General features: G+C 35.8%; 2 protein-coding genes across 7 annotated transcripts in view; one reads left to right on the forward strand and one right to left on the reverse strand.

Moving 5' to 3' along the window:
• The window catches only part of Papss2 (3'-phosphoadenosine 5'-phosphosulfate synthase 2), a 76,846-nt gene extending 70,142 nt beyond the window's left edge, over positions 1-6,704 (forward strand). For all 6 annotated transcript variants that reach the window (XM_013077210.3, XM_004858339.3, XM_087184862.1 and 3 more), the window contains 4 exons: positions 971-1,106; positions 2,519-2,787; positions 4,077-4,306; positions 4,962-6,704. In XM_013077210.3, coding sequence (XP_012932664.2) covers positions 971-1,106; positions 2,519-2,787; positions 4,077-4,306; positions 4,962-5,103 — 777 coding nt within the window. In that variant the 3' untranslated portion in view covers positions 5,104-6,704. The remainder of the gene's footprint in view (positions 1-970; positions 1,107-2,518; positions 2,788-4,076; positions 4,307-4,961) is intronic.
• Positions 6,705-9,776: 3,072 nt separating this feature from the next.
• Atad1 (ATPase family AAA domain containing 1) overlaps positions 9,777-26,160 on the reverse strand; it is a 49,601-nt gene continuing 33,217 nt past the window's right edge. The window contains exons 7-10 of the mRNA XM_004858344.4: positions 23,446-23,535; positions 21,189-21,239; positions 14,490-14,623; positions 9,777-12,903 (exon numbers count right to left, since the gene is read on the reverse strand). Coding sequence (XP_004858401.1) covers positions 12,783-12,903; positions 14,490-14,623; positions 21,189-21,239; positions 23,446-23,535 — 396 coding nt within the window. The 3' untranslated portion in view covers positions 9,777-12,782. The remainder of the gene's footprint in view (positions 12,904-14,489; positions 14,624-21,188; positions 21,240-23,445; positions 23,536-26,160) is intronic.

Here is a 26,160-nt window from a genome sequence, read left to right on the forward strand (position 1 = left end):
TGGCATGTATTTCTTCCAAATGAACAAAGCCGTGTCGCATCTCTGAAAACAACTGAGAATATTAATTGCCAATGATTAGCCTTGAGGTTTCAAGCAAAGAAAACAATCTGGAAAACTTTCATTCACCATGAGCTTGGCAGCTTCGCAATACATTGAAATCTGCTAAGACTAGTACTGCTACTAACAAATATGTGTTTTTAATAATCCTATAATGTGTTCGCAAACTCCATGAACCAATATTTTCTACTTGACAAATATATTATTTTACAAAATCATTCATGGGTAAAAGATTCATTCAAAGCACAATGAATTTGTAACATAACCAAGTATGAAAAGTACACTCATAAAAGTTTCAGATTCCACAATGTAGTTTACCTTTAAGAAACTAGCACTCACTCCATTTTGGTATAGTATTAAAGAAAAATATCCACAATTATATAAAAATGCTATTCAAATCTTCTCTTTCTCAATACCTATCTATAGTTGGGATTTTACCTACTTTAGCCAAAACAACATACTGTCATAGATTAAAGGAGAAGTAGATATGAAAACCTTCTACTGTCAGACATTAAAGTGATTTGCAAGCATGTAATAAAACACCATACCCCTTATTTGGGGGAGGAAGAGTAGAAATATTTACTTTTTCACTAAAAAATATTATTTTTGTTAATGTGTAATAGATTTATTAATGTTTTAAATAAATCAATAACTATTAAAAGATTCTACATTTTTAGTGTGGATAATAATTATAGATATAACCTACATAAACAAAAGCTCTCAGGGGATGTCTCTATTTTTTAAGGATGTACAGAGGCCAAGAAACCAAAAAGTTCAGAAATATTGTGCTACAAATGCTGAAGAACTGAAGGCAGTTCTTCAACAGTAACCCAAGACTGGTCCCAAAGGAAAATTTTTCTGATAAAACAGAAATCATGTTAATCATTAACAACTTCAATGCTGTTCTTTCTAGATGGTGATGGAAAGTGGAGATTGGCTGGCTGGTGGAGACCTTCAGGTGCTGCAGAGAATAAGGTGGAAGGATGGGCTGGACCAGTACCGCCTGACACCTTTGGAGCTCAAACAGAAATGTAAAGAGATGAATGCTGGTATGTAGGCTGGATGTGAGGCATTTATCAACATTCTCTGATTAAAGAATTAAGGATATGAATCAGCATTTTTAAATGAAAATATCTATTATTATATCTGTGATATAAACAGTTTAAAGTTGTACTACATCCATATCCAGGAACACTATGTAGCAGTTACAAATATGTACTCACACAGAAAGATACCTATTTATTAAGTGAAAAAGCAATTTACAGAACAATATATATAGCACAATCATATTTTGGAAAACTAAATAAAAGTCTCTGGTAGTTTCTGCATCAAGAGGAGAGCCGTAACCTCCTGGGGAAGGAGTTGGGCTGAGAAGAGGATATATTTGAAGGAAAAAAGAGCTAATGTAATGATAGCATTGCTGGTGGTTTTCATATTCTATCTTGGGCTTTCATGTATTCTCCAAGTTTTCTGAAATAAATATATATTAATTACACGGCATAACCAGAAAAAGATGAAAGCTCTCAGGAGTCCATCACCAAATGGAGTAATGTTTTTTTGCTTTTGTAGTACTGGGGATTGCACCCAGAGGCTTTGCGCCAAGCTGCATCCTCAGACCTTTTTATTTTTAATTTTGTTTTTGGTTGTTGCTGTTCTTTGTTTAGTTGATTGTTTTTGTTTTGAGACAGGGTCTCCCTATGTAGTTCAGGCTGGCCTTGACCCCACTATGTAGCCCAGGCTGGCCTCAAACTCACAGCAATCTTCCTGCCTCAGCCACGAGTGCTGAGATTACAGGTATGAGCCACTACACCTGGTCTTATTTTTTATTTTGAGACAAGGTCTCACTAAGTTGCCTACACCAAGCTTGAACTCATAATCCTCCTGCCTCAGCCTCTCAGAGTACTGGGATTACAGGAGTATGCCGTCATGCCCAATTTAAGTGGAGGAGTTTTAAAGATTTCTTTAAAGTGAAGGTTTCTATCTTTAGATTTATATCTGTAGATTGTTGCCCTGTTTATGGGCAGAAAGCATTTCTCATGATTATTCATCCCCTGGAGACCTGAGACTGGAGTGAAGTACAAGGAATTGATTAATGCTGACCCTCCCTGAGCCCTCATTTGTAGCAAAGATCCTGCCAACAACTGCTTTCATCCTGTTATGGCTTCCTGCCTCTGTATTTTATCCTTGCCTATGCAATGTAGTATTGGTTAATGGTGTTAACATCCCTAAAGGCCAAGATATATTCTCCAGCTGACCATTAAAAGAAAGTATTTTGGACTGGAGATTTAGCTCAGTGGCACCATGCCTGTCTTGAAAGCTCAAGGTCCTGAGTTTGATCCCCGGTACAGAAAAGAAAAAAACCCAAGGAACACACAGAACAATAAACAACGTTTGATCTTTCTTTTTTGCTCTTGTGGCCAAACAACACTGTGTTCCTTTGACCTTGGCTTTTCTTTCCTAGATGCGGTTTTTGCATTCCAGTTGCGCAATCCTGTCCACAATGGCCATGCTCTGTTGATGCAGGATACCCACCGCCGGCTCCTGGAGAGGGGCTACAAGCACCCGGTGCTCCTGCTGCACCCTCTGGGCGGCTGGACCAAGGATGACGATGTGCCTCTGGACTGGCGAATGAAGCAGCATGCAGCTGTGCTTGAGGAGGGTGTCCTGGATCCCAAGTCAACCATTGTTGCCATCTTCCCATCGCCTATGTTATATGCAGGCCCCACAGAGGTGAGCAATTTCCTGAGCTGGACTATCAGACTCAGGATGCAGACTCAAACTTTCTTTAAAGATTAAGTGAGACTCTGGGATTCTTTTTTCTTCATGAGATTTTTCTCTCTTCTTTATCCAATTTAATAAGGTTTCCATTTTGTATTTGTTAAAAAATGCTAGAAATATCCAAGTCAAACCTATTATACATTGACTGTATAGAGGATACCAAAAGAGGATATGGAGGTTGGCATGTAACAAGGTGGATAACAAAACTTATCTGGGTTGCAGGGCAAGTTGTATCTAACCTGATATTCAGTGTCATTAGTTCCACTTACTCTATGCCAGTGATGGTGAACATATGGCATGCGTGCTGCAGCGAGCACACAGCGCCCTATCAGCACGCAAGCCATCACCCCAGCAGCCAAGCATTGGGTAACAGTTGTTTTTTCTAAACTAAAACCTCAGTATTCAGGTTTAATTGCAGTGTTGGCAATTGCAATTAACTAATTGCAGTGGGGTTTTTGATTGCAGTTTGGGCACTGGGTCTCTAAAAGATTCACTGTCACTATTCTATGCCATTCACAATCCCCAATGATCGTCTTAGAAAGGGGAGGCTGTCTTTAAAAGATAGAGGCCTCCCTTCCATCATAACACAGCAAAACTATCAAACAGATTTTCTTTATCCCACTGCACTAGAAGTGTAGTGGGTTTGAAGGAATTTCCAGGAAGTATGATGAATTGAAAGGGCCTTAACCCTTTGGAATACCCCAAACTGAGTCTAATGAATTAATTTTCTTCAGTCATATCAAAGTACCAGGCCCCTAGCTTTCCTCCCCATCCTTTGTATTTCTGAGTTTTAAAGAGGTCAAGTGCTGTGTTGAATGGAATCAATGTCTGATATGAAAGGTGATTAACTTGTTCCTGGCAGTCAGATGAGAGGTGAGTTTGTAATTTCCTTTAAATTGTGATATGTCAGAGTAGGGCAGGAATGGAAAATTTAAAAAAATAATCAGTATGATAGAGCAGTAAGAGCTGAGTATTTCTGGTATGCTAGCCTGCTTGGTGATGAGGAAATATAACCTCAAATTCTAAGATAAGGATTTGTACAAAAGTGTTTCTTTAAAGCTCCTGACCTAAGTAATGTAACTAAGTCTGAAGAAGAGAGTGTGAAGTCCTAGGACTCACTGACTTTCTTGGAACTTTTAGTTGACCTGCGTTACTGAATTATTGTTAAAGCAGAATTAGAGTCTGTGCAAACAGAAACCAATAGCCTTGGCCCAGAATGACCGTTACATGATGTTTCCTAGGTCCAGTGGCACTGCAGGTGCCGGATGATGGCAGGTGCCAATTTCTATATTGTGGGCAGGGATCCTGCAGGAATGCCCCATCCTGAGACCAAGAAGGATCTGTATGAACCCACTCATGGGGGCAAGGTCTTGAGCATGGCGCCCGGCCTCACCTCTGTGGAAATCATTCCATTCCGAGTGGCTGCCTACAATAAAGCCAAAAAGGCCATGGACTTCTATGATCCAGAAAGGTAGGTTTTTCAAAGGAAAATTATTTAATCAACATCTTTACAACTGGAATGACGAGGCAAAGTTTTGGTCCTTCAGAAAACTTGCCAGTGCATTTCCACATACGCCCAGTTGGAATCAGTCTCTTGAGTCACAAGTTGGTCTTATACATTTTGTGTTCCCTGAAGTTGTAGCACAGTCCCCTGCATATAGTAGATGATCAATATTTCCTTTAGGGATGGAGATACAGCTCAGTAACCGAGTGCTTGTGTAGCACATGTTAGATTTTGGGTTCAATCCCCAGCACTGTCTCCAAAAAAATAAAATCTCTCAAGATGCATGCCTATCACATTAAACAAAAGGAAGTAACAACAAGAACAAAAAATTTCATTGAGTATCTGTTGTGCACTTCCTCCCTTCCAGGCTGAGAATTCATAGACGTAGGCCGAAAAATAGAAAAGTTATTTCCAATGACAAGAGTATGTGCAAAGTAAATATTGAATAGACAGCTTTTGTTATTTCCCTTTTCTTCTGCAAATTCCTGCCCATTTTCAAAGACACGGGATTTTACAGAAAGAAAAAAAAATATGGATCTAAAACACACATAACCTAATTTCAGGAATCCTTAAGACCGATGTTACTACCTACATTGAGTTCTTTGTTGCTGTACTATGACAGGCACAATGAGTTCGACTTCATCTCAGGAACTCGCATGAGGAAGCTCGCCAGGGAAGGAGAAAATCCCCCAGATGGCTTCATGGCCCCCAAAGCATGGAAAGTGCTGATGGATTATTACAGGTCCCTGGAGAAGATCAACTAAATGCCCTTTGGCTCCAAAGTTTCCTTCTGAAGTGCTCTTTGATTACCTTTTCTATTTTTGTGATTAGATGCTTTGTATTCAACTGTTTCTCAGTGATTGATTTTAAAGTTAATATTTTATGAGGTACAAAATTGTGCGTATAATTTAAAGTCAAATTCATATATATATGAAGATAATAATCTTAGCAGGTGAAAGCAATATTGTTACACATTTAAGTATGAAATTAGCTATACTGTCTACCGAATCTGAACAGGTTGGTCCCAAATTTCTTAAAGCTTTGATCATGTGTCTAGTTTACATGTCAAAACTGGAAGCATATTTTCCAGCTTATCCTTGGCAACCTGCAATCCCAATATCATATCCTAGTAGTAAAATAAATCAGATGAATTCCTCTTCCTTCCTATACAACTGCCCTTCCCCATCAACCTAAATGAGATGTGGATCATATCAAGATTCCTATCATCTTTTACCTCATGACTATATGCAGACTTACTGCCCAATAACCTAAGTGCTGAAGATCTGACTGGAGAAACCAAATGTGTGATAATGTGAATTTAATCTTTGAGATCTATGCAGCCTAAATTCTGCCATGGAAGTTATATTGTCTAGTAAGAAGAGAGGTCTTAATGGTCTTCTGTGAATAATGTAAGTCCAACATGATGATTTTTAATAGCGTAGTGTTTTGATGAAAGGATTTGTTCCAAAGGATCAAACAATCTGGCTATCTTTGCTGTGGTCATTATATCCTACAGACAGTCTGAGCCAATCTGACTGCAGCAGCAGCAGCTGTCACCAAAAAGAATTCACACCATCAGACTAGCAAGGTGCTAGAATAGGAAAAGACCATGAAAACAGAATTCGAACCTTTCAGCTTAGAGGTGAACAAGCTGAGGCGATGCACATCGAAGTGCTCCCTGAGCTGCTGAACACAGTCACAAAAGCTCAAAATCGGCGTTAGAAGCACTGATGGCTCCGAATGAGTGCACAGGCCACTCAACGCTCTGGTGCTGAAGCTCCTTGATAATGAGCCACTTAAAAAGCAGTCTTCTTGGATATGGTGAGGCCTGGGTTTTTCTAAACTCTACTAATACTTTACTGTTAAAAACACTTTTCCAAGGACTCAAGCTGTTCTGAGAAATCCTGAGATGCCTTTACTTTCTGAAAGGTAATCTTTTGTACTTCATGTATAATTCACTGTTGCCAATGAATGTTTGAAGAAACAGCACCTTTTATATATAATAGGGCTCTCTGGAAGGGACCTAAACTGGAAAGAGAAAACTGTGATATACTTCATGTTGTCCATTTTTTAAAAAAAATGCTAGTCTTAGCTAATAATTCTTTTGAGAATAAATTACATACAATGGCCATAGCAAAGTTTGTCCTTTCGTATAGTACTGATCCTCATTTATAGAGGTACCATTGCCTTTTAAAAAAACAGCATATTTATTAAAAACATGAAACAGGATGTTGTGCCTTAACCAAATGTATTTTTAAAAACATATTTAAAACTGCTTTTCTGCTCTACTATGACATTAGTGCAAATGATTATTTCTGTGTACAAGCGATGGTTGCCCTTATTTTAATAAATTTCTCAAAATAAAGGCTGAGTCTTTTTGCCTGCAACATTCGGCGTGGACTGAGCATACAGCTGTGGTGGAGTTTATAACTGTGTCCAATTGGAGACACAGCAACAGCGTCTCTTTAAGATCATAATTAAGTGCCCTCACTGATGTCTTTTTCTAAGTTGTGCTCTGGATATAAATGACACATTCATTTTTTTCAGCGGTACAGGTTGCTCAGGTGCCTCTGTCCAGGATTTCACCGCAGCAGACCATACTTTGATAAATGAAGCTGTCTTCCTTGCTCCTTTTTCACAAAGGGACAGATCTCATTCTCAGAGTGTCCCCAGAGGTTTCACTAGCAAGACTAGAAGTAGTTGCAGGTGTTTTGTTTTCCTCACACCTCCACAAACCTCAGCAGCTTTTGTATTCACAAAGTCACCTGTTTCACTCATGCTTTCAGTGGCCTTCAGGCCTGCAGCTCTCTTGAGTCTGATTCATTCTTGTCCTGAAGACTTAATGCAAACTTTGCTGATTTTCCTCCCAAATAAAACAAGTGTGTTAGCCACTAAAAGCACTCCCCATTGAGTGGAAGTGGAATTTATGGAATTCAACCAAGCAGTCCCTGCAGCCTACAGCACTGTTGGCAAACCATGGATGCGTGCATTCACACTTCCAGCATGCCCACTTGTTATAATACTGCCCTTAGCAAGTATCTATGGTTTCATGTGGTGCAATGACCACTGATTTTCTGACCATCTCCATAATTTCCTTTGAATGAATACCTCTCTCCTTTTGCATAAACTGATATACTCAAATATAATGTGATCGAAAAAGACAGTGAATATTTAAAAAAATTTAAAATGCTACAGTGAAAGGGACATTGCCAGTAATCTCCCACAAAATACACCCCCTCCCAACAAGCCTATCCTCCTGTCACTTTCTGAAGCAGTTCTGGAAGTCTTCTTTGCTGTCTTTAGTTATGCTATTAGGGCTGCCTCAGTGTTCTGAATCAATTCCAAACTTTTGTCTTAGTCCTTTTGACTTTGGGGAAGAGTTTTGACAAAGATTGTCATACCAGAAGCAATATGACACAGAAGTCACAATGAGGCATGAAACGTGTTTCTCAGGCCATTTTCCAAGCACATCATTTCTTAAACACTCTAACAAGCCCTTATAATATCAGAGGTTCACCACAGTGCTCCTGGGTACAAACTTAGCTCACACAATTCCATCAAGGTGAAAAAACACACCCACATAAAATGAACATCACTTTGATGCTGGGTCTTGATGCCTTTGTTTTTTACACAAGGAGAACTGGGTGATTTCCTTTAAGAATTCTGAACCTTGGTCTCAGGGTCATAAACACAAACCCAACTTCTACCTCCCATGATGACACTTCTTAAAAAGCTGGAAAATGAAGCCATACAATCACACAACCCCAACGAAATGTGTTGTGCTCCATGATCTATTGAAACAGGGTCTCACTATGTAGTTTAGTGTGGCCTTAAACTTACTATGTAGTCCAAGCTGGCCTCAAACTTGGCCAGTAGTTCTCCTGCTTCAGCTTACCAAGTGCAGAATTATAGGTGTGTGATTACATTGTGTGCCCAATTACATTATGCCACCATGCCTGACATTTTATGGTACACTTTAAAACACACCTTCTACACCTGTAGCTCACAACCAAACAAGTTGAAACTTGTCACATACTGTTACTAAGGTTCAACACACTGCTTTTCAAATTGAAGATGCCTGCCCTTCCACTGGATGGCATTGGACAGCAGCATTCTTTATACTTCTTGATCACACCGTCTACTTGCTGCTCTCAAACCATTTAAATGAGTGGAGTTCCTGGAGGCTCCTTTTCCTTTTAAAGGGCACTCTAAACAGTTCATTTAATCTAGCAGAAAAAGAGCAAGCCTATTGGCCCCGGGTATGTAGCTCAGTGGCGCTGCGCCTGCCTGGCAAGCACAAGGTCCTGAGTTCGATCCCTGGTACCAAACAAAAACAAAAACAAAACAACAACAAAAAAAGCAAACATATTAATTAAAACTTTCTGGAACTTTCCAAGTTTTTATCCTTAGTCTGGTTCTTTAGTGTCCCTTTGATTTCGTAAGTTCCCCATACTTTCAAATAAAATCTATTTCTCTGGTCAGCTAGAATTGATTGCTTTCAACAGAATTATAATTAGTATTCTTTTTAAATTTATGACCGTCATCCTCCTCAGGCAGGCCTGCAAAAGGCTTTGCTTTACTAGATGATACAGCCATTTCTGAGCAACTTATTTCTGGAATCAATGCATTCTCAGAAGAAGGTGGTATATGCACTGCTGTGTTCTAGTCTCAGTTCCAAGTATGCATGTCAGTGATTACTTGAATGTTTTGGCTTTCATTTTAAAACTCTGCTCTCAATATATCTGCATCCAGCACTAACATTTACTAGAATTGATTTCAATGCACAGAACGTACTACAGTATGTAAGAATTCTCAGACACGTTTATGTAAATATTAAGACAATCACAAAAAAATATTCCTGCTTCAGTGATTTACTCACAAGACTCTTATGGGTCATTAACTCAAACAGTAGCAAGTTTATGCCAATGTTACTAGGATGTCTTGTTTTTACTCACACTGCTAAAATGTTTTCTCTTAGGTTTGATCTTGTGTGCATATGATGTCTGTGTTAGTCAGGAGACCATATTTCATCTGGTTCAAGTTCTCCTGAATACATTTCACAAACATCACTGGGACATAATGTTTTTTCTGAGCCAGGCATGGTAATGCATCCCTGTAATCCAAGCACTCAGGAGGCTAAGGAAGATTGCCACGAGTTTGAGGTCAGTCTGGCTATATAGTGAGTTTAAGGCCAGCCTGAACTACAGTGAGACCCCTGTCTCAAAAAAAAAAAAAAAAAAGAATTTTTTTCTACATATATAGAGAACTTTAACTTTTAAAAAAATTACAGGACTTTATGCTGACTAAAGTGATAAATTTAACAATGAAAGCTTATGAATATTTTTTAGTTCTAGGTGAATGGATTCTATAGCTTTGAGGCACCTCATTGGTGCTGGAGTTTTAGTTATGCAGAGTAAAAGAGAAGCTAAAAAGAAAATTATAAAATGTATATTATTCAGTTTATTTTCTTTATGCAGAAGAAAGCTGTATCACTTGTCCATAAACAACACGATTCTAGTGGGAAAAAAAAATTCCTTCCAGTGAGATGCTGCTATCATTTTTACCCATCAAGGATTGAGACATCCTCATCTAGTTTCAGGCCTGTGACAGACTCTAAATAATGTTAGATTATTATGGTCCATACAGAATACTTAGGTTATTCCAGCCCCTCTACAGATGAAGTGAGTCTATCTGCAGGGGAGGGGGCTAGACAACACAGAAAAGAAATAATAAAGGCAATACTGAAATTGATTCAAATATTGATCTCTAATTTCTGACTAAAATGGCACAGGAATCTCATGAGACACCAGACATCAGAAATCTTCCGTTTAGGGCACACAGGTGATCCTTTTAATCTCAATACCTAGACTGCAGGCAGAGGGATGATAGAAAATATTTAAGCATGGAAATGCTTAAAGACTGAACCTGCCCAATAGGATATGCACATCAGCATGGAAAAGTAATACCATTAATAATACGATAGCTATCATTGGAGCAGTGCCTCTGTGATAGGCACTGCACCAAGTGCCTTACATAATCTCACTGTCCCACGCTCTAAGGCGGGTGTTGTATCGCCCCATTTATAGATGAGCAACAGGCTGAAATATGTTGACTAGTCAGGTATGATGGCATGCACCTATTGTCCTAGCTGCTCAGAGGGCTAAAGCAGGAGGATTGCTTGAGTCCAAGTGTTTAAGTCCAGTGTAGGCAACATAGTGAGACCCACCCTCAAATAAACTAAACAAGGCAACTAGTCCAAGGACACAGTTAATTAATGGGGAGAGTGGAGTTAAACTCAGAAGTCTGATTCTAGAGGCAATACATTTAAAGTGTTACCAAAAGTGAAATGTTTTGGAACCTAGGATCTAACTTCAGACATGTAGGTACGTCTAAAATATAAGGATAGATATTATATAACTTTAAAAGTTATTTAAAATCATAGAAAAATAGTTTTCTCATTTACTTTACAGCCTTAACATGTCTAGATAAGTCCTGGATGTTGGGGTTGGGTTATTTCTCTACCTTCATTTGATGATTAAAACCATGACACATTCAGTAGCTACAACTGGACATTCTGAATTGAATATAAGATAAAAAGAAAGGACACAAGGAGGGATACATTACCACTTCTAATCAACTAGCTATCAGATTAAAATTAAACAATTACTGAAATGTGTTTTTGTTTTTTGGTACCAGGGATTGAACTTGGGATTTTGAGCTTGCGAGGCAGGTGGTGACACCACTGAGCTAAGTCTCCGGCCCCTGAAATTTGTATTAAATCAGAATATGTGATTAGATACTAAAATGTATGCAAAATAAACTGTCCAAATACAAGTTTTTTAAACCTGAAACCCCTAAAATTTAACTAAAAAGACCACAGATTAAGTGGGGAAAAATTAACAAAGTAGGACCCCTTTTATTATAAATTTATAAAATAGTAGTATAATTATTAGAAATGGGACAATTTTTAAATTTTTGGTATCTTGTATTTTGCATTCATTTTTTCATCATCTTCACCCTTCATAACTTGCTTTTTGCTATGCAAAGTATTGTCCTGTAAACTCTCCCCCATCAAAGTACAAGTGAATGAATAAACTATCCAATAGGTTTCTGTGAGAAGCATTTTTAGAGAAACTAAGTTAATACAATAACTCATGAACAAAGATGGAGTTTTCAAATAAATATAACAAAAATGAAAGCATCTGAAACAGTATTTCTGATGATTCAGAAGGCACCTTAAGATTGTGTTGTGCCATTTTCCTCATGCTGTGTGTTTAGGTGCCTGTAACACAATTCTGGATAGTAGAATTTGAAACAAGACAATGTTTCATATGTAGAACACATAACATCAAATGACTACACATATGTGAATTTTGATCTGTACTTTTGTACTTAAAGAGGTCACAATTTATAATAAGCTGAGAACATTTTTTTAAATTAAAGTTACAAAATGAGTATTTTTAGTACATTTAGTAACAGGTACTTAAATTATTATTTAATTTTTGGTGACCAAATTATATTTGACCATAATTTACAAAACATATAACTTTCAATGGCATTTTAAAGACATGGTTACAACAGAACTATTAAATTAAAAGAAGGAAAGACAGTCATGTACACATCTTAAAAGGTGAAGTTTTTCAAACCCATTCTTTTAAAAGGCTTTCAATCCACCTTCATGTAAATCAATATAACATCGTTTAAAAAGTCTTCTTAATGTGCTTGCAGAAGGAGGTGAAATCAGCGCTGGTCACACATCTGCCTAAACAAGTATTTTTATGTGATTATACTTATAACCATTATAATTAAGCCACATATATATTCAGATGTCCCTGATTCAACTAATCAATTGCAGACTGAAAAACACTCAACTTAGAAAAGGCTAAAACAAATGACAACTAGAAATGGCTGAATCACTGTACCTGTTACGATACAACCTTAAATTGTAGTTTTGCTATATACTATTTGGTAGTTTTGCATTCAGTGGTTGGGGTAAAAAAAGGTTTCTGTATTCAAACATATCTACAGAATGTCAATAAAAAAATGTGTGGGCAATATACACTTAATGTACACACATACATACACAGACACACATGTCTAGAACCAGCACCTCACCACATCCCCACTTCTCACCAATGACTGAACAAGTCATTTATTCCTTTAAGACCAGCTTAGATTCTATAAGGCTGTGACAACATATGGCTAAAGAGGTCAAACACAAGCACCCACACTTGGGCTAGATTAAATTGTTCCTCTTCATGATTTTTGACAAGTAGTAATACCACTTATATAACTATATCTCAATAACTTAGAATTCAGAGTATAAAACCATAAACATAGGACACTCTCACTCTTTTAAGAATACTCCTTCCACTCTACTTCTGCTAACTGATAAGAGGGCACAACAAACTAGATCACTGAACTATACAAATGATCTTTACTCTTAATCTAAACACACATGTGTTAAAACATTCTGAAATGCTGCATCCTTTGATTTCTTCATCTTTTCAATTGCCCGATGCAGGTCTTGCTGTTGCACAGGCCGGATTTCATCTTCATCATGTCTAAAACACAAACAAAACCACCAAGTATTTAAATAATTTTAGAACACATCTCCCTAAAATATTTTATCAGGATTAAAAAAATGTATGTGGTAAAAATAAATTTATCTTCAACTATATAAAAGAATATATCAATAAAGTCTCCTCTCATTCAAGACCTCAAAGACAACCACAATTAACACTTCAAACAAATTCTTCAAGGAATTATCTACATATATAAAAGCCATAAGAGATTTTTAAGCACTGATTGCTAAGAAGTAGGAAACTAAACAGCTGCAGAGATCAAAAGCATTCTCAATGAATTTCAGGAGCACTAGCAACGGGACCAGGACCACTGCATACATAGCTACTCAGTGACAGGGTAGCTTTAATGCAAACCATTCTCTTGCTCTCTCTCTCTCTCTCTCTCTCTCTCTCTCTCTCTCTCTCTCTCTCTATATATATATATATATATATACACACACACACACACACACATTTTTTAAAAGTTTTTTAGGGGGCCGGGGATTTAGCTTAGTGGTTCTGCCACCTGCCTCGCAAGCTCAAGGACCCGAGTTCGATCCCTGGTACCAAAAAAAAAAAGTGTTTTGGAAGCACTTGCCACTGTAATTAAATATAAGAATACCACAGGCAAATAAAGTGCTCTTGGAGTAAAAACATCAGGAAGTTCAGGAAGGAAGACTAAGACACACAGGGGCAAGAGTTAGAGAGAACTCATTCAACACAATTCCCCCAAATATACAGTTTTTCCCAAGAGTTACAGAAACTCTTTGTTATTAATTGATATTCTGATATTCCGATAATTGATATTCTTGATATTCTGAAAAAAAATGCAGTGTAGTACTGATCTACAGCAAGTAGCCTTTTGGGAGACTTACGTGAGGACAAAGTTTATCAAGGTTGAATTATTCCAGTCTACTAATATTTTGGCTGGAATAAAGATGGTACAAAATAGACTTCTCAAGCTCACCATACTTTGAAATTGGTTTCATGTAAATTTTGCATTAGTGACAAATGGTTTGTTTAGTAAATACATTATTATTATTTTTTTTTTTTTGATACCGGAGATCGAACTCGGATCCTTGCGCTTGTGAGGCAGGCGCTGGAACCACTGAGCTAAATCCCCGGCGTAAATATATTATTTTTAAAGTTGAGGCCTAGTCCTTAGCAGCCCCACATCCCCTTCATTTAAATATGAAATTTCTAGAAGACAAGTCACTCACTTCTATACATAACGGAATTTACAATGGAGAAGTAATCTAGGGATGCTAGAGAACCCTGCTTTCATAACAGGTGGGCAAGCCCAGGTTTCCATCAGTTTTCTATGACTCATTCCACAGATCACCCATAGAAATTCAGCTTTTAGTCCCTTTCATTCTAGAATCTCCCCACAGTCCTTCTCTTCATTTTCAGAGCTCCCCTTTAGAAAAATGGCAATAAAGAAGAGGGTTTGCTAATTCAAATTTATATTTTCCTCCTTTAAGCAGAGCTGTCATTATAAAGTAAAATAGAACAACTACAAAAAGAAAGCTAACCTATAAATTCTAAAAGACTTGATAATATTAGAAATCAAGTCTAAGTCCACATACCTTTCTTCTGATGTAGAATTAACATATTCCCTGACACAGAGGAGGGCAGCATCTCGACACATTTCTTTCAGATCACTTCCTGAAAACCCATCAGTTTCTTGAGCAACTTCTAGCAGGTCTACATGCCTGTCCACCTTAAACAAATATGAAACATGCTTAAAAACAACAACAACACATGGAACACATGGGCTGGGGATTTAGTTCAGTGGTTTTGTCGCCTGCTGCACAAGCGCAAGGACTCGAGTTCAATCCCCGGTACCAAAAAAAAAAAAACCCACAAAAAATATACTGCAAAGAAATTTCTCTCTTAAAGAAATTTAAAGCATATTGTAATGCGTGGAAAGTGAAACATTAAAAAGTGTTTTCGGTCTCCAGAAGTTTTTGTTAACCATAAAAGCTTACATATTTGAAATCTAATATTCATTTTTTGTATGATGACTAAAATAGAAGTCTCACTGGATATACTGTAAAGTGATGGGGCAGAACAGACATTCAAATGTTGTTGGATTAACTTTGGTACCTCTTAGGAAGGTATTGAGTTGATATGTTTCTATAATATATTCAACATATTTGGCAAATAGCCTGTATCATTAAGTCCAGACTCCATTACAAACAAAATAAAACAAAAAAACTTCATCTACTATTCCTTTGAAATGTAATGCTTTAATATTCTGCCACCTCAACACTAATTTCATATTTATAGTTTTGTTCCCCAACCTAAGCTTATAGTCAAGCCAGTTAAGTCAAAGCAAGTAACAGGCACGGAAGAATAAAATCATTATACTAAGCTTATTTAAAAACTGAGAAAAGAAATGAGCAAGAAAAATATACTTATGACTACCACCTAGTAAATGATCTTTATGTCTCATTCGCTCATTTAATCCTGTCAGGTAAGCACTGTCATTTTCTGGTAAGAATCACAAGACCTGGGAAGGTTACCAGGTTACAGTGTAGTAAAAGTCCAACTGTGGTTTCCCGAGGACAGCTAACCACTTTTCATAAGAACATTTATTTTCCCCAGTGGTGGCAAGCCTAAGACACACATATTATTTTTAAGATAAAAGATGTCAATTAGGAGTTCTTTTTCTGAACTAAAGCCTCGGTGTTCAAGTTTAATTGCAGTGTTGGCACTCTGTGATAAATAAAATAGGTTTTGGGTTGCAGTTTGGGGACTCGTCTCTAAAAGGTTCACCACCACTGATTTCTCCCAATGATGTGAAATGCTGTATTTATTAGTTATTAAATTCCCATCTATAATTGGAAAAGACCCATGTTTAAATAAAACAGCAATTCTACATAAGGTCAAGGGACTTGGAAGTACAACACATGAGGTATACTGCCAGCTCTACAACTATGACCTCAAATGACAGGGCTCTCATTCTTAAATGTGAGAGTCAAATGAAAAGAAAGCACATACTTTGATAAAAGGAACTGAACAGTGGTTTCGCAGCCTGCTGTGCAAGCGCGAGGACCTGAGTTTGATCCCCGGTACCAAAAAAAAAAGAGTCCGGTTTTGGTCCAGGGATTTAGCTCAGTAGTTCTGGCGCCTGCCTCTCAAGCGCAAGGTCCCAAACTTGATCCCTGGTACAAAAAAAAAAAAAAAAGATAAAAAGAACTAAATAAGAAGACAGGACTGTGAAAGTAGCAACAAAAAAACAAATAAGACCATAAAAATACAGATAAATCTAAACAATCTTTACAATTAATAATCATTTAATTTGGGATATAAAAATAAAGCAGAACCAAAATTCTGGCTTATAAGAGCATGTAAGATGCAGGAGGCATCTACAGTTAAGATATTCTAAGGTCTTAAAATTATACCACTGAAAAGAGGGCAAAGATACTATTAGACTTTACATATACATGTCAAAAAGTATTAGGAGTACCACTAAAGAATAGCAAGAAAATATGTGACTTTGAAATCCATAGAGGAAGACTGAAAAGGGAGTAAGAAATATAAGAGTCATAATATTGAACATGGAACATGAGAGTAGGAGTAGAAAGCCAAGAAAAGGCATGTTACATGGAAAGTGCTGAAATAAGAATGAGTCCAAAGTTATTGGTAACCGTTACAAATGCAAGTAAACTAAACTAAGCTAGTCAAAGACAAGATACATAAAAATTTTAAAATGTACCCATCTGAGATTTGAATAATTACACCTTTGCTAAAGAAAAACGTTTTGTGCTACATTTGAAAGAAAAAATGTTGACACCAAGTGCATGCCTGTCATCCCAGCTACTCAGGAGGCTGAGGCAGGAGCACCACAAATATAAGCAACTTAGAGAGAGTCTGTCTCCAAATAAAAATAGGAAGGGCTGGGAATGTAGTTTAGAAACAGATTCTTCCTAGGTTTTACCCCCAGTACTATTTAAAAAAAAGTCAAAAGTAAAAGGTACAAGGCAAATAGTAGCTGAAAGAAAGAAAATGCATCCGGTTACATCAGTTCAAAAATTTTTTACTCAAATGCACAATTAGGAAGATAAGTCATTACATAATGATAAAGAGTAATTCACTAGAGTTTTTAAAAACTCTATACCTGTATACACCTAACATCATGGTCTTGAAACTTATAATTACGTAGAAAAATGGATAAATCCAGGATACTGGGCAATTATTTTTAACATGTTTCAAATACTGATACATTAAACAAGTTCTTAAGGCTAATTACCATTAGCACTGCAATCTAATGTATACATGTAAACCTTGACTACTCATTACAGGAATTCTATATATAATTTGGATGTTAGTCCTTTGTTGTTCATAGGATTGCAAATGTTTCCCCAATAGCTTGTTTTTTCATTTTGTTTATCTTACATGTTGTCACAGAGAAACTTTAAGTCTGATTATAATCATGTTTGTCTATTCTCTTTTCTTTGTAGTTTTTACTTTTTGGTGTCTGAGGAGGTCTTTACACTTGTAGATCTGAATATGTAATTTCTCTAGTGTTTATAATAATAAAAAAACAGAAACAGCCTACACATTCGTACATGAACTCAATTCTCTCTACAATTCTGGGTGCAAACCGAACTGGACAAGAACTGAATCAAATTTTCCCATAAGGTTAACATTGAACTTATTCACTGAATTTGATTTAGTTCTCATCCAACTCAGTTTGTGACCAGAATCATGGAAAGAATCAAGTTTGTGAACAAAGGTACCACTATATAGTTTCTGTCCACACATACTTATGGAGCTGATATACACTATCAACTTCTAGACAGCAGGTTAGGTGTTGATGGGGTACAGGTAAAAAGAGGTTGTTACATTTGGTCATTAAGGTTATACTTTAAAAAAAAAACATGAAGCAAAAAAAAAAATAATAATAATTTTTAAAAACATATGAAGCAAATATCGTAACATGTTAAAAGTAACCTGTTAAATCTGGGTACAAAATAGAAGACTAGTTGTTTATACATTTGAAATATCTCATAAACTTAAAAAACTACTTTAAAAGACTTTCCAAATTATGCTGTAAGGTGGTAAAAATCAGTCCTTCTCCCTCAAATGATCAACACATTTACCCTATTATATCCTAACCAGTTATACACACCAAACCAAGTATAAGAAGTGAAAGAAAATTCCAGTCACTTCTCTGTGTGATCCTGAGCAAGTTACTGTATAAATTCTCTGCTTCCTCAACTGTAAAATAGGACTACAATGCATTCCTTAGAAAACTGAAGTGTAAACAGAACAATGTGTAACTCACCACAGTGCTTGGTACTCAAAGAAAGCACTCAAAAAGTAGGCCATTTTCTTGTTAGATAATACACATTAGATATTTGTGAAATAAACTTCTAAAATATCTTGAAAGAACAGCATTCTTTCTTTTCTTTATTTGCAGGGCTAGGAATGGAACTCAGAGCCTCCCACATGCTAGGCAGGTACTGTACCACTAAGTTATTCCCGTAACCCAAGAACAGCATTTATTTATATGCAGTTATTCATTATTATATATTGACTGTACATCTGCTAACATTTGTGATATCCTAAGAAGTTCATATATATAATTTTGCTAAATTCTCAAAATGATTCCTTGAGTTTGCTGGCTATTTTTCAAATGAGAAAAATGGGGCAGAAAGATGCTAAACAATATTTGGCTGAGGACACACTGCAGGGAATAGTCAAGCCAGAATGTGGGAGATCCTCAGGTCTGCCTCCAAAGCCCATGCTTGCTAACTATTTCCAGTATGTCATACAAAATATCTAATCTCCGCGATGTTTTAAGAAAAAAAAAAAGCTACTTTTTTACTTAGAGTCAGACATGATACATTTATCTGGTATAAATTTTATTAGTGGTAATTCTCTTTATAGTTAAAACTTCAATGGTGTGTCACACACATGTAATCTCAGCATTCTGGGAGGTTGAGGCTGGAGGATTAGTAAATTCGAACCCAACCTGGACAATTTAGTGAGACCCTATCTCAAATTTTATAAACAAACAAACAAACAGCAGTCTGGGGATAAAGCTCAACACAAAGGCCCTATGTTCAATCCTCCATACCATACACACACACAAAAAAGCAAAACCTTTAAGCCAAAAGTACTCTTTTTTTTCTTTTCTTGGTACTGGGGATCGAACTCAGGGCCTTGAGCTTGAGAGGCAGGCAGCAGCACCACTGAGCTAAATCCCCAGCTCCAAGACTATCCTTTTTAAAAGACAAAATACTCTATGCTGTCCAAGCTGGCCTTAAACTCCTAGGCTCAAGCACTCCCCCCCCTGCATCATACCCAGCTTACCCTATCTTTTTTAAAGAAGCAAATCATGATAAACAAGTCTATCAATAAACAATTTAAAAGTGTAGAATGCAGGATCACTTCAAAAGCATCAATATTTTCTTTAGAGAAGAAAAACTCATAAGACATAAAAATCTGGTAGTTTCTTTTTCCTTTTTTTTTTGGTATTGGGGATGGAACTTGGGCCCTTGAGCTTGCGCAGCAGGCGGCGAAACCACTGAGCTAAATCCCCAGCCCTGGTAGTTTATTTTTTATCAACAAACCCTTGTTCTGCTCAATAATGTATAAGCATGATGGGGCTCACTTATTAAACGTGTGCTACCGATGTGAGGCATCTTTTAACAAAATTAAATAAGTTTCTTTCAAATGTTATTGAAGAAGCAATACGTCTTCAGCATACAAATACTATCTAGTGGGAATAAGATATTAATGTCAGCAATTACCCAGAGGATTTATATTTTGGATTATAAAGCTGATCAGAGACTAATAATCCTTTGTGCTTCCATGAAGAAACAGAATGCTAAAAATTTCCTTTACTCATGACAAAGTCTAAAATAATATCTAAAAACAACTATTTAAAAGAAAAAAAGAACACTAAAACCAAGGTTTAAAATAGACATGATGAGGGCTGGGGATTTAGCTCAGTGGTACTGCACTTGCCTCACAAGCGCAAGGTCCTGAGTTTGATCCCCAGTACCAGGAAAAAAAAAAAATAGACATGAGTAATTTCTTAAGTTTAAATGAGGTGAGATAAAGAACTTAAAAGTTTATACTCATTGTCTACATGTAAATTCTCTGTATTATCTACATCTATACTAGACTACATGCGTGGTTCAAAAACGTTATTAACTTCAAGTTAAGCAATACAATCCATTAAATTTTTAAAAATTAAATTATATATTGTTTAACCTGAAGTTTCCGTAAAATTGTCAACTACCTCTTAATAGTAGTTAAATTTCTAGCTATACTACAGTCATTCTAATTCAAAAGCATTTGTTAACTTACCTTATTTTTTCTCTTGCTGATGTCTAGCCTTATTATAGGTTTACCAATTAAGTGTCCTATCTAAACAGCACTACAACTATATAATGGCTTTCTGAAAGCAGTTACCAAATTTTCAATCAAAAGGCAAAATGTAATTTTAATGAGTTACAGTATATCCACACAAAGGGATACGATGGAGTGCAGGGAAAGAATAAAATAAGGAAACTATATTGTAATATGGAAAGATTACAAAAATAAGTGAAAAAATCAAGATAGAATAATGTGCATGCTTATATGAAAAAAAGGAGATAGAAATAACGATATGTTCTAATTTGCTTATATAGGCATATGTCATCTGAAAAAGTAAAGAAATGTAGGGAATGAAGACCCTTTTCCCTGCACACTATTTAATACATGTATTTTTTTTTTAATTTGGTTTTTTTTTTTTTTTTTTTGGGTACCGGGGATCAAACTCTGGACCTTGTGCTTTCGAGGCAGGCCCTGGAACCACTAAGCTAAATCCCCGGCTAATATACATATTTTAAAGCTTGAAACATGTGGCTAGATTATCTATTTTTTAAAAAACCTCTAAACACAAAAGCTACTGAAGATTTTTATTTTTTGTTCTTAAATCTAAATTCCAACAATAAAAACACTGCAATTAAGTAAAAACAAAAAATAAATACAAAAGATCCACTTTTTTACAAAAAATTAGCATTCTTAAGAATAAACTGGTCTGAAAAATATCAAGAGTATTTTAATCTATAGATACAAAACATATAGCTCTTTAAAAACACACAAATCACTTAGCTAGTTCAAATGAATCATAGTTATTGAGTTAAATGAGCAGCCAAGAATTTTATAATAATTTAGGTCAAATTCAAAGCTACATTACTCTCAGATTCCTTCTTCATTCTCTCTAAAATGATTCTATGAACATAAACATATGTTTATGGAAAAAATTGTAATTTTCTACTTACATTTTCATTTTTCAAAATGAGCTTCAAGATTGCTTCTCTTTGTTTTAGTGCCTAAAACCAGAACAATTTCCAGTCAGTACTTTTTGAAAAATGAGGACCAACTCGGTTTTCTACTATTGCTTCTCTTCTAAGCTGATGATACCTATATGCAATAACAAAACTATGATAGAGGTCAAAACAAGGTCTTGATTTGAGACTACAGTAATCATCTGTAGTTGTCCTGCTAAACATGGTTTGCCTCAAACTCATGATCTTCCCAACTCAACCTGTCATGCAGCTGAGTTTATAGGGATACATCACTAACCCTGCCCCAAATTATAATTCTTACTCTCTATCATCATTGCTTCATATAATGACTGGGAAATAATATGTCCTTAATGTTTTTTAAGTGAGTGAATGAAATAGCTAAAACTATGATGTCTTTCTAATACAGCTCTACAATCTTCATTTTTTCTTCATTTACTAAATTTATAAAACTCATTAACTTCCATAAGATTTTTTTTTAGCAGTAAATGGAAGATATAGCACCAATAAACCTTCAATTCCTCCATTTCAACACATAACTTTTATGTTCAAAAATATTAGTGAATTTCTATTTAGTGTCTAATCTCCCGACAGTAATGCCTCATATTATTACACCAGAGATCAGAAACTATATTTAACTTTTACAAACTACTTTACATATACGTTCATAGATGGTTTTTTAAATTATCATGGCTGACATAATCACTGTTCCTATAACCACTGACAAACTGGTTATGAGTATAAAATAAAACCAAACAAAACAAAACTGAGTTTTCATAATTCAAGTGTGTTTAGTAGGAAGGTTAAATTGTATGTAATGGGATCACCAATAAGTACTTTTTGTTATTAAGAATTTTACTTGAAAAAGTGTTTTAAGGTAAGATTAATAATACAATTTGACATTGTAATTATATAAGAAAAAAATTCCCCTGCGATACTTGTGTGTAGTCACTAAAATGAGAATGAAAAAGAAGTCACAAAATTCTAGTTTCTATTTTAACTGCATAAAAATTTATAACAAATCTGATGAAACCTGTTATGACTCATTTTAATAAAACACAATATATTAAAATTTACAACTTTAACAAAGGCTACTTTCCATGGAACACCCTGTGTTTTATACCACTGTACATCAAAAATCTTTGTTTTCTATATACAAAGTATCTTTCTGGTATTTGATATATGCTGCACATCAATAAACCTTAATTGTCTATTAGACTATAAATGAATTACTGATAAAGATCATCTTGGGTTTATTAAAGAAATCTTGGGTTTCAGATAAATTGAGATAAACTAATTGTCTTTAAAATGTCTCAATATATTGCTTACAAAATATTTTAAATTCTTGTGCAAAGCATACCAAGTCATCTAAACTAGGCAGCAGTCTATCTTTCTAGCCTCAACTCCATCTATCTTCCTTAGTGGCCTAGCTGAACTACCCCTAAAACTCACCCATTAAAATGTACTTCTATGCTGTATTCCCTTTGTTCATTCTGTCAGGAAAGCATCTCCTTATTTCATTTGCCTGTCAAATTCCTACTATTATTCCAAGCCCAAGTAGATTCTGTGAATCCCACAGACTCCACAGACAGAATTAGTAATTTTATCAGTGTCTCAGGCCCTCTGAGTTCTTTAAATGTACCTTTGTAAAGCACATTTTACATTATTTGTCTGCTTTCCTGCAATACAGAGCTGGAAGACAAGCGCCATGTTCCACTCACTGGAGCCCAGCAAGTATCTAGCACATACTAATGCTCAATAAGTATTAATTATGCTAAATAAAATTTACAATCTCCTATATTAAGAAATGTCATTGATTTATCAGATAATTTTCAAATACATTAAGTATGAGTATCCTCAGAGAAACCAGAGGCTATAGCTATAGCAAATAGTTCATCAGTGTAATTTTATAGAGGCCACAAGCATTAACTATAGGAGACCATGTTTATGGCCACAGCTGATCTAAGTTACAAAATATTAGTGGGATAAATGATTTTTAGGCAGATTATAAGTGGAACTAAAAATTTGTATTCCAAAATCTGAAAACAATGACAAACTAAAAATTCCTCTGAATGGCTATAAATGTAACATGTTGATTATATGCCCCAATTCCTTCCCTGTTTATCATTAATGAGTTCCATGGAACAAAACATTCCTTTCTTAAAAATCACAGATAATGACTTGTAAAAAAGGCAAATATTTAACTGTCAATAATACAATCAAAACCACCTACAGGCTGGTTGATATGGAATCTTGTAGGCATTCTTCTCATTATAGCAGAGTCAAGGTCCTGAGGACGATTAGTCGCTCCCATCACTATGACCTAAACACAGAAAGACACCACCAGGTATTAGATCTACCAGCAACACTCTGAGGTCACTATTACTAGGATTTAGGAGATAAAGAAAATTAGGCGACTTTTTTTTTTTTTTGGTACTGGGGATTGAACTCTAGTCCTTGCGCTTGTGAGGCAGGTGGTAGAACCACTGAGCTAAATCCCCACCCGGGCAACTTTTGACTAAATCTTTAACAAGAAATTTGATTTTATTCTAGAACTACTCAAATAATTACAGATAAAACTGAAGTTGATCCTAAATAAATCAAATAATAGCAATCTGGACAGGCCAACGCATTTTACTCCACTTCTAGTAACTAAAATATGTATCATTCAGTTGCAAATACATAGTGTATATATATACACATATATATATATAATTTCTATGTACAGTGTTTTATACATACACACATACATTATCATATATTTTTCTCTAGATTTCATATCATTTTATTGCACTATCAGCAATCCAACTTTAAATAGCATCAGTAACTACTCAACGAGAGAAAAAATAAATATAAACTTGAGAAATGTTAGTTCCATAAAAATATGCAATTCCGTATTTGAGTTGTGGTCCTAGAATTAAAATATTAATGCTATACCCAAGGGGTATAATGCTTATACTCTTCTTTTTATTGACTTCCTACAACTTGATAACATTTTTAAAATTTCTACCAAAAGTAAAACAAGCCAGCTAGAAAAAAAAAAAAAGCCAGCTAAAATGATTAAATGGATGAACTGCATGAGATAAAGAGTGTAAATAAGAGTATTTTGATATATTGTTAAAAGAGAAACTCAAAGTGATACAGAAGCTTACTAAAGACTGGCCATAGACTGGAATAGACTAGAAGGTACAGAAACAAGCCCAGACATACTCAATAACTTCATCTTTGACAAAGGAGCCAACCATCCTCACTGAAGGAAAGATAGCTTCTTTAATAAATGGTGTTGGAAAAACTGGATTTCAGCTTGCCAAAGATCAAAACTAGACCCCTATCTTCTACCATGCACTAAACTAAAATCAAAGTGGATTAAAGATCTAAATATTAAAACAGAAACACTAAACTTGCTGGAAGATAAGTTAGGTAGAACTCTTGAAGACACTGGCATAGGAAAAGACTTTATGAACAAATCCTCAGTAGCATGGGAACTAGCACAAAGAATCAACAACTGGGATCTCATCTTATTAAAAAGCTTCTGCACTGCAAGGGAAACCACCAACAGAGCTAAGACCCAACCTACAATGTGGGAAACAATTTTTACCAGCTGCTCCTCAGACAAGGTCTACTATCTAGAATATATAAAGAACTCAAAAAAATCAGACCCCTCAAATTCAAAGACCCAATTCAAAACTGGGCATCTGAAATGAACAGACATTTCTCAGACAAAGAAGTAAATGCAGCAAATAAACACATGAAAAAATGTTCAACATCACTGGTCATTCAAGAGATGCAGATGAAAACAACGCTGAGATTCCACCTCATCCCAGTAAGAATGGTTACTATCAAGAAATCAAACAATAACAAATGCTAGTGGGGTTATGGGAAGAAAGGAACCCTTCTTCATTGTTGGTGGGAGTGCAAACTGATGCAACCACTGTGGACATCAATATGGAGATACCTTAAACAACTAGGATTAGAAGTCCCATTTGACCCAGCTATCCCTCTGCTGGGTATCTTCCCAAAAGAATTAAAAGAATCATACCACAGTGATATTTGCTCACCCATGTTTATAGCGGCACAGTTTATAATAGCTAAAACTTGGAAACAGCCCAATTACCCATCAACTGGAGACTGGATAAAGATGTGGTTTTTTTATAAAATGGAGTACTACTTAGCCATAAAGAATGAGAAATTAGAGACATTTATAGCTAAATGGATACACATTGAGGCCATACTCAAGTGAAATAAATAGGACACACGTGTAAATACCAAATAGTTTCTCTGGTGTGAAAAGTGTAAATAAGGACCAAAATGTATAACTAATATTGTGAAATAGGAAGAAAAGGTCTAAAGGAGTAGGGGAAGTAAGGAGGGGTAGGGGAAAGAAAAGGGAAAAGAAAAAATACGAGAAATGGAAAAAAATGGAAACAAAGTCTTTGTAAATAAGGAAGGGTTGGGCCGGGAATTTAGCTCAGTAGTTCTGCCGCCTGCCTTGCAAGCACAAGGTCCAGAGTTCGATCCCTGGTACCACACACAAAAAAATAGGGAAGGGTGGAGGGAGTGAAGGGAGGGCAGAGGAATGGGGAAAAAATAAGAACCAAGAAACATCATGTATGTAACTGTACTGTATACCTAAAATGTACCAATAAACTTAATGGAAAAAAAAAAAGACTGGCCATATTCAGTTGATACTTTGATATAGTGTTAAAAAGAGAAATTCCAAAGTGATACAGAAGTTTGTTAAAGACTGGCCATATTCAGTTGCAGAAATCACAAAAGGCACTGTGGTTGAAGCAGAATTTGAAAAATAGATTAGATATGAAAAACATTCTAGATTAAAAAAAAAAAGCCTAAAACACAATTCTAAAACCGAGTATGGAAGATGAATGCTAGAAAATAAAATCAAAGAATTCAAATTAGCCTAATCTGGTCTAATGAATACATACAGGAT

The sequence above is a fragment of the Heterocephalus glaber genome, unplaced genomic scaffold (assembly GCF_053883595.1).
Source record: "Heterocephalus glaber isolate CG9 unplaced genomic scaffold, H.glaber_assembly_v1.0 deba00001497, whole genome shotgun sequence".
Lineage (NCBI taxonomy): Eukaryota > Metazoa > Chordata > Mammalia > Rodentia > Bathyergidae > Heterocephalus > Heterocephalus glaber.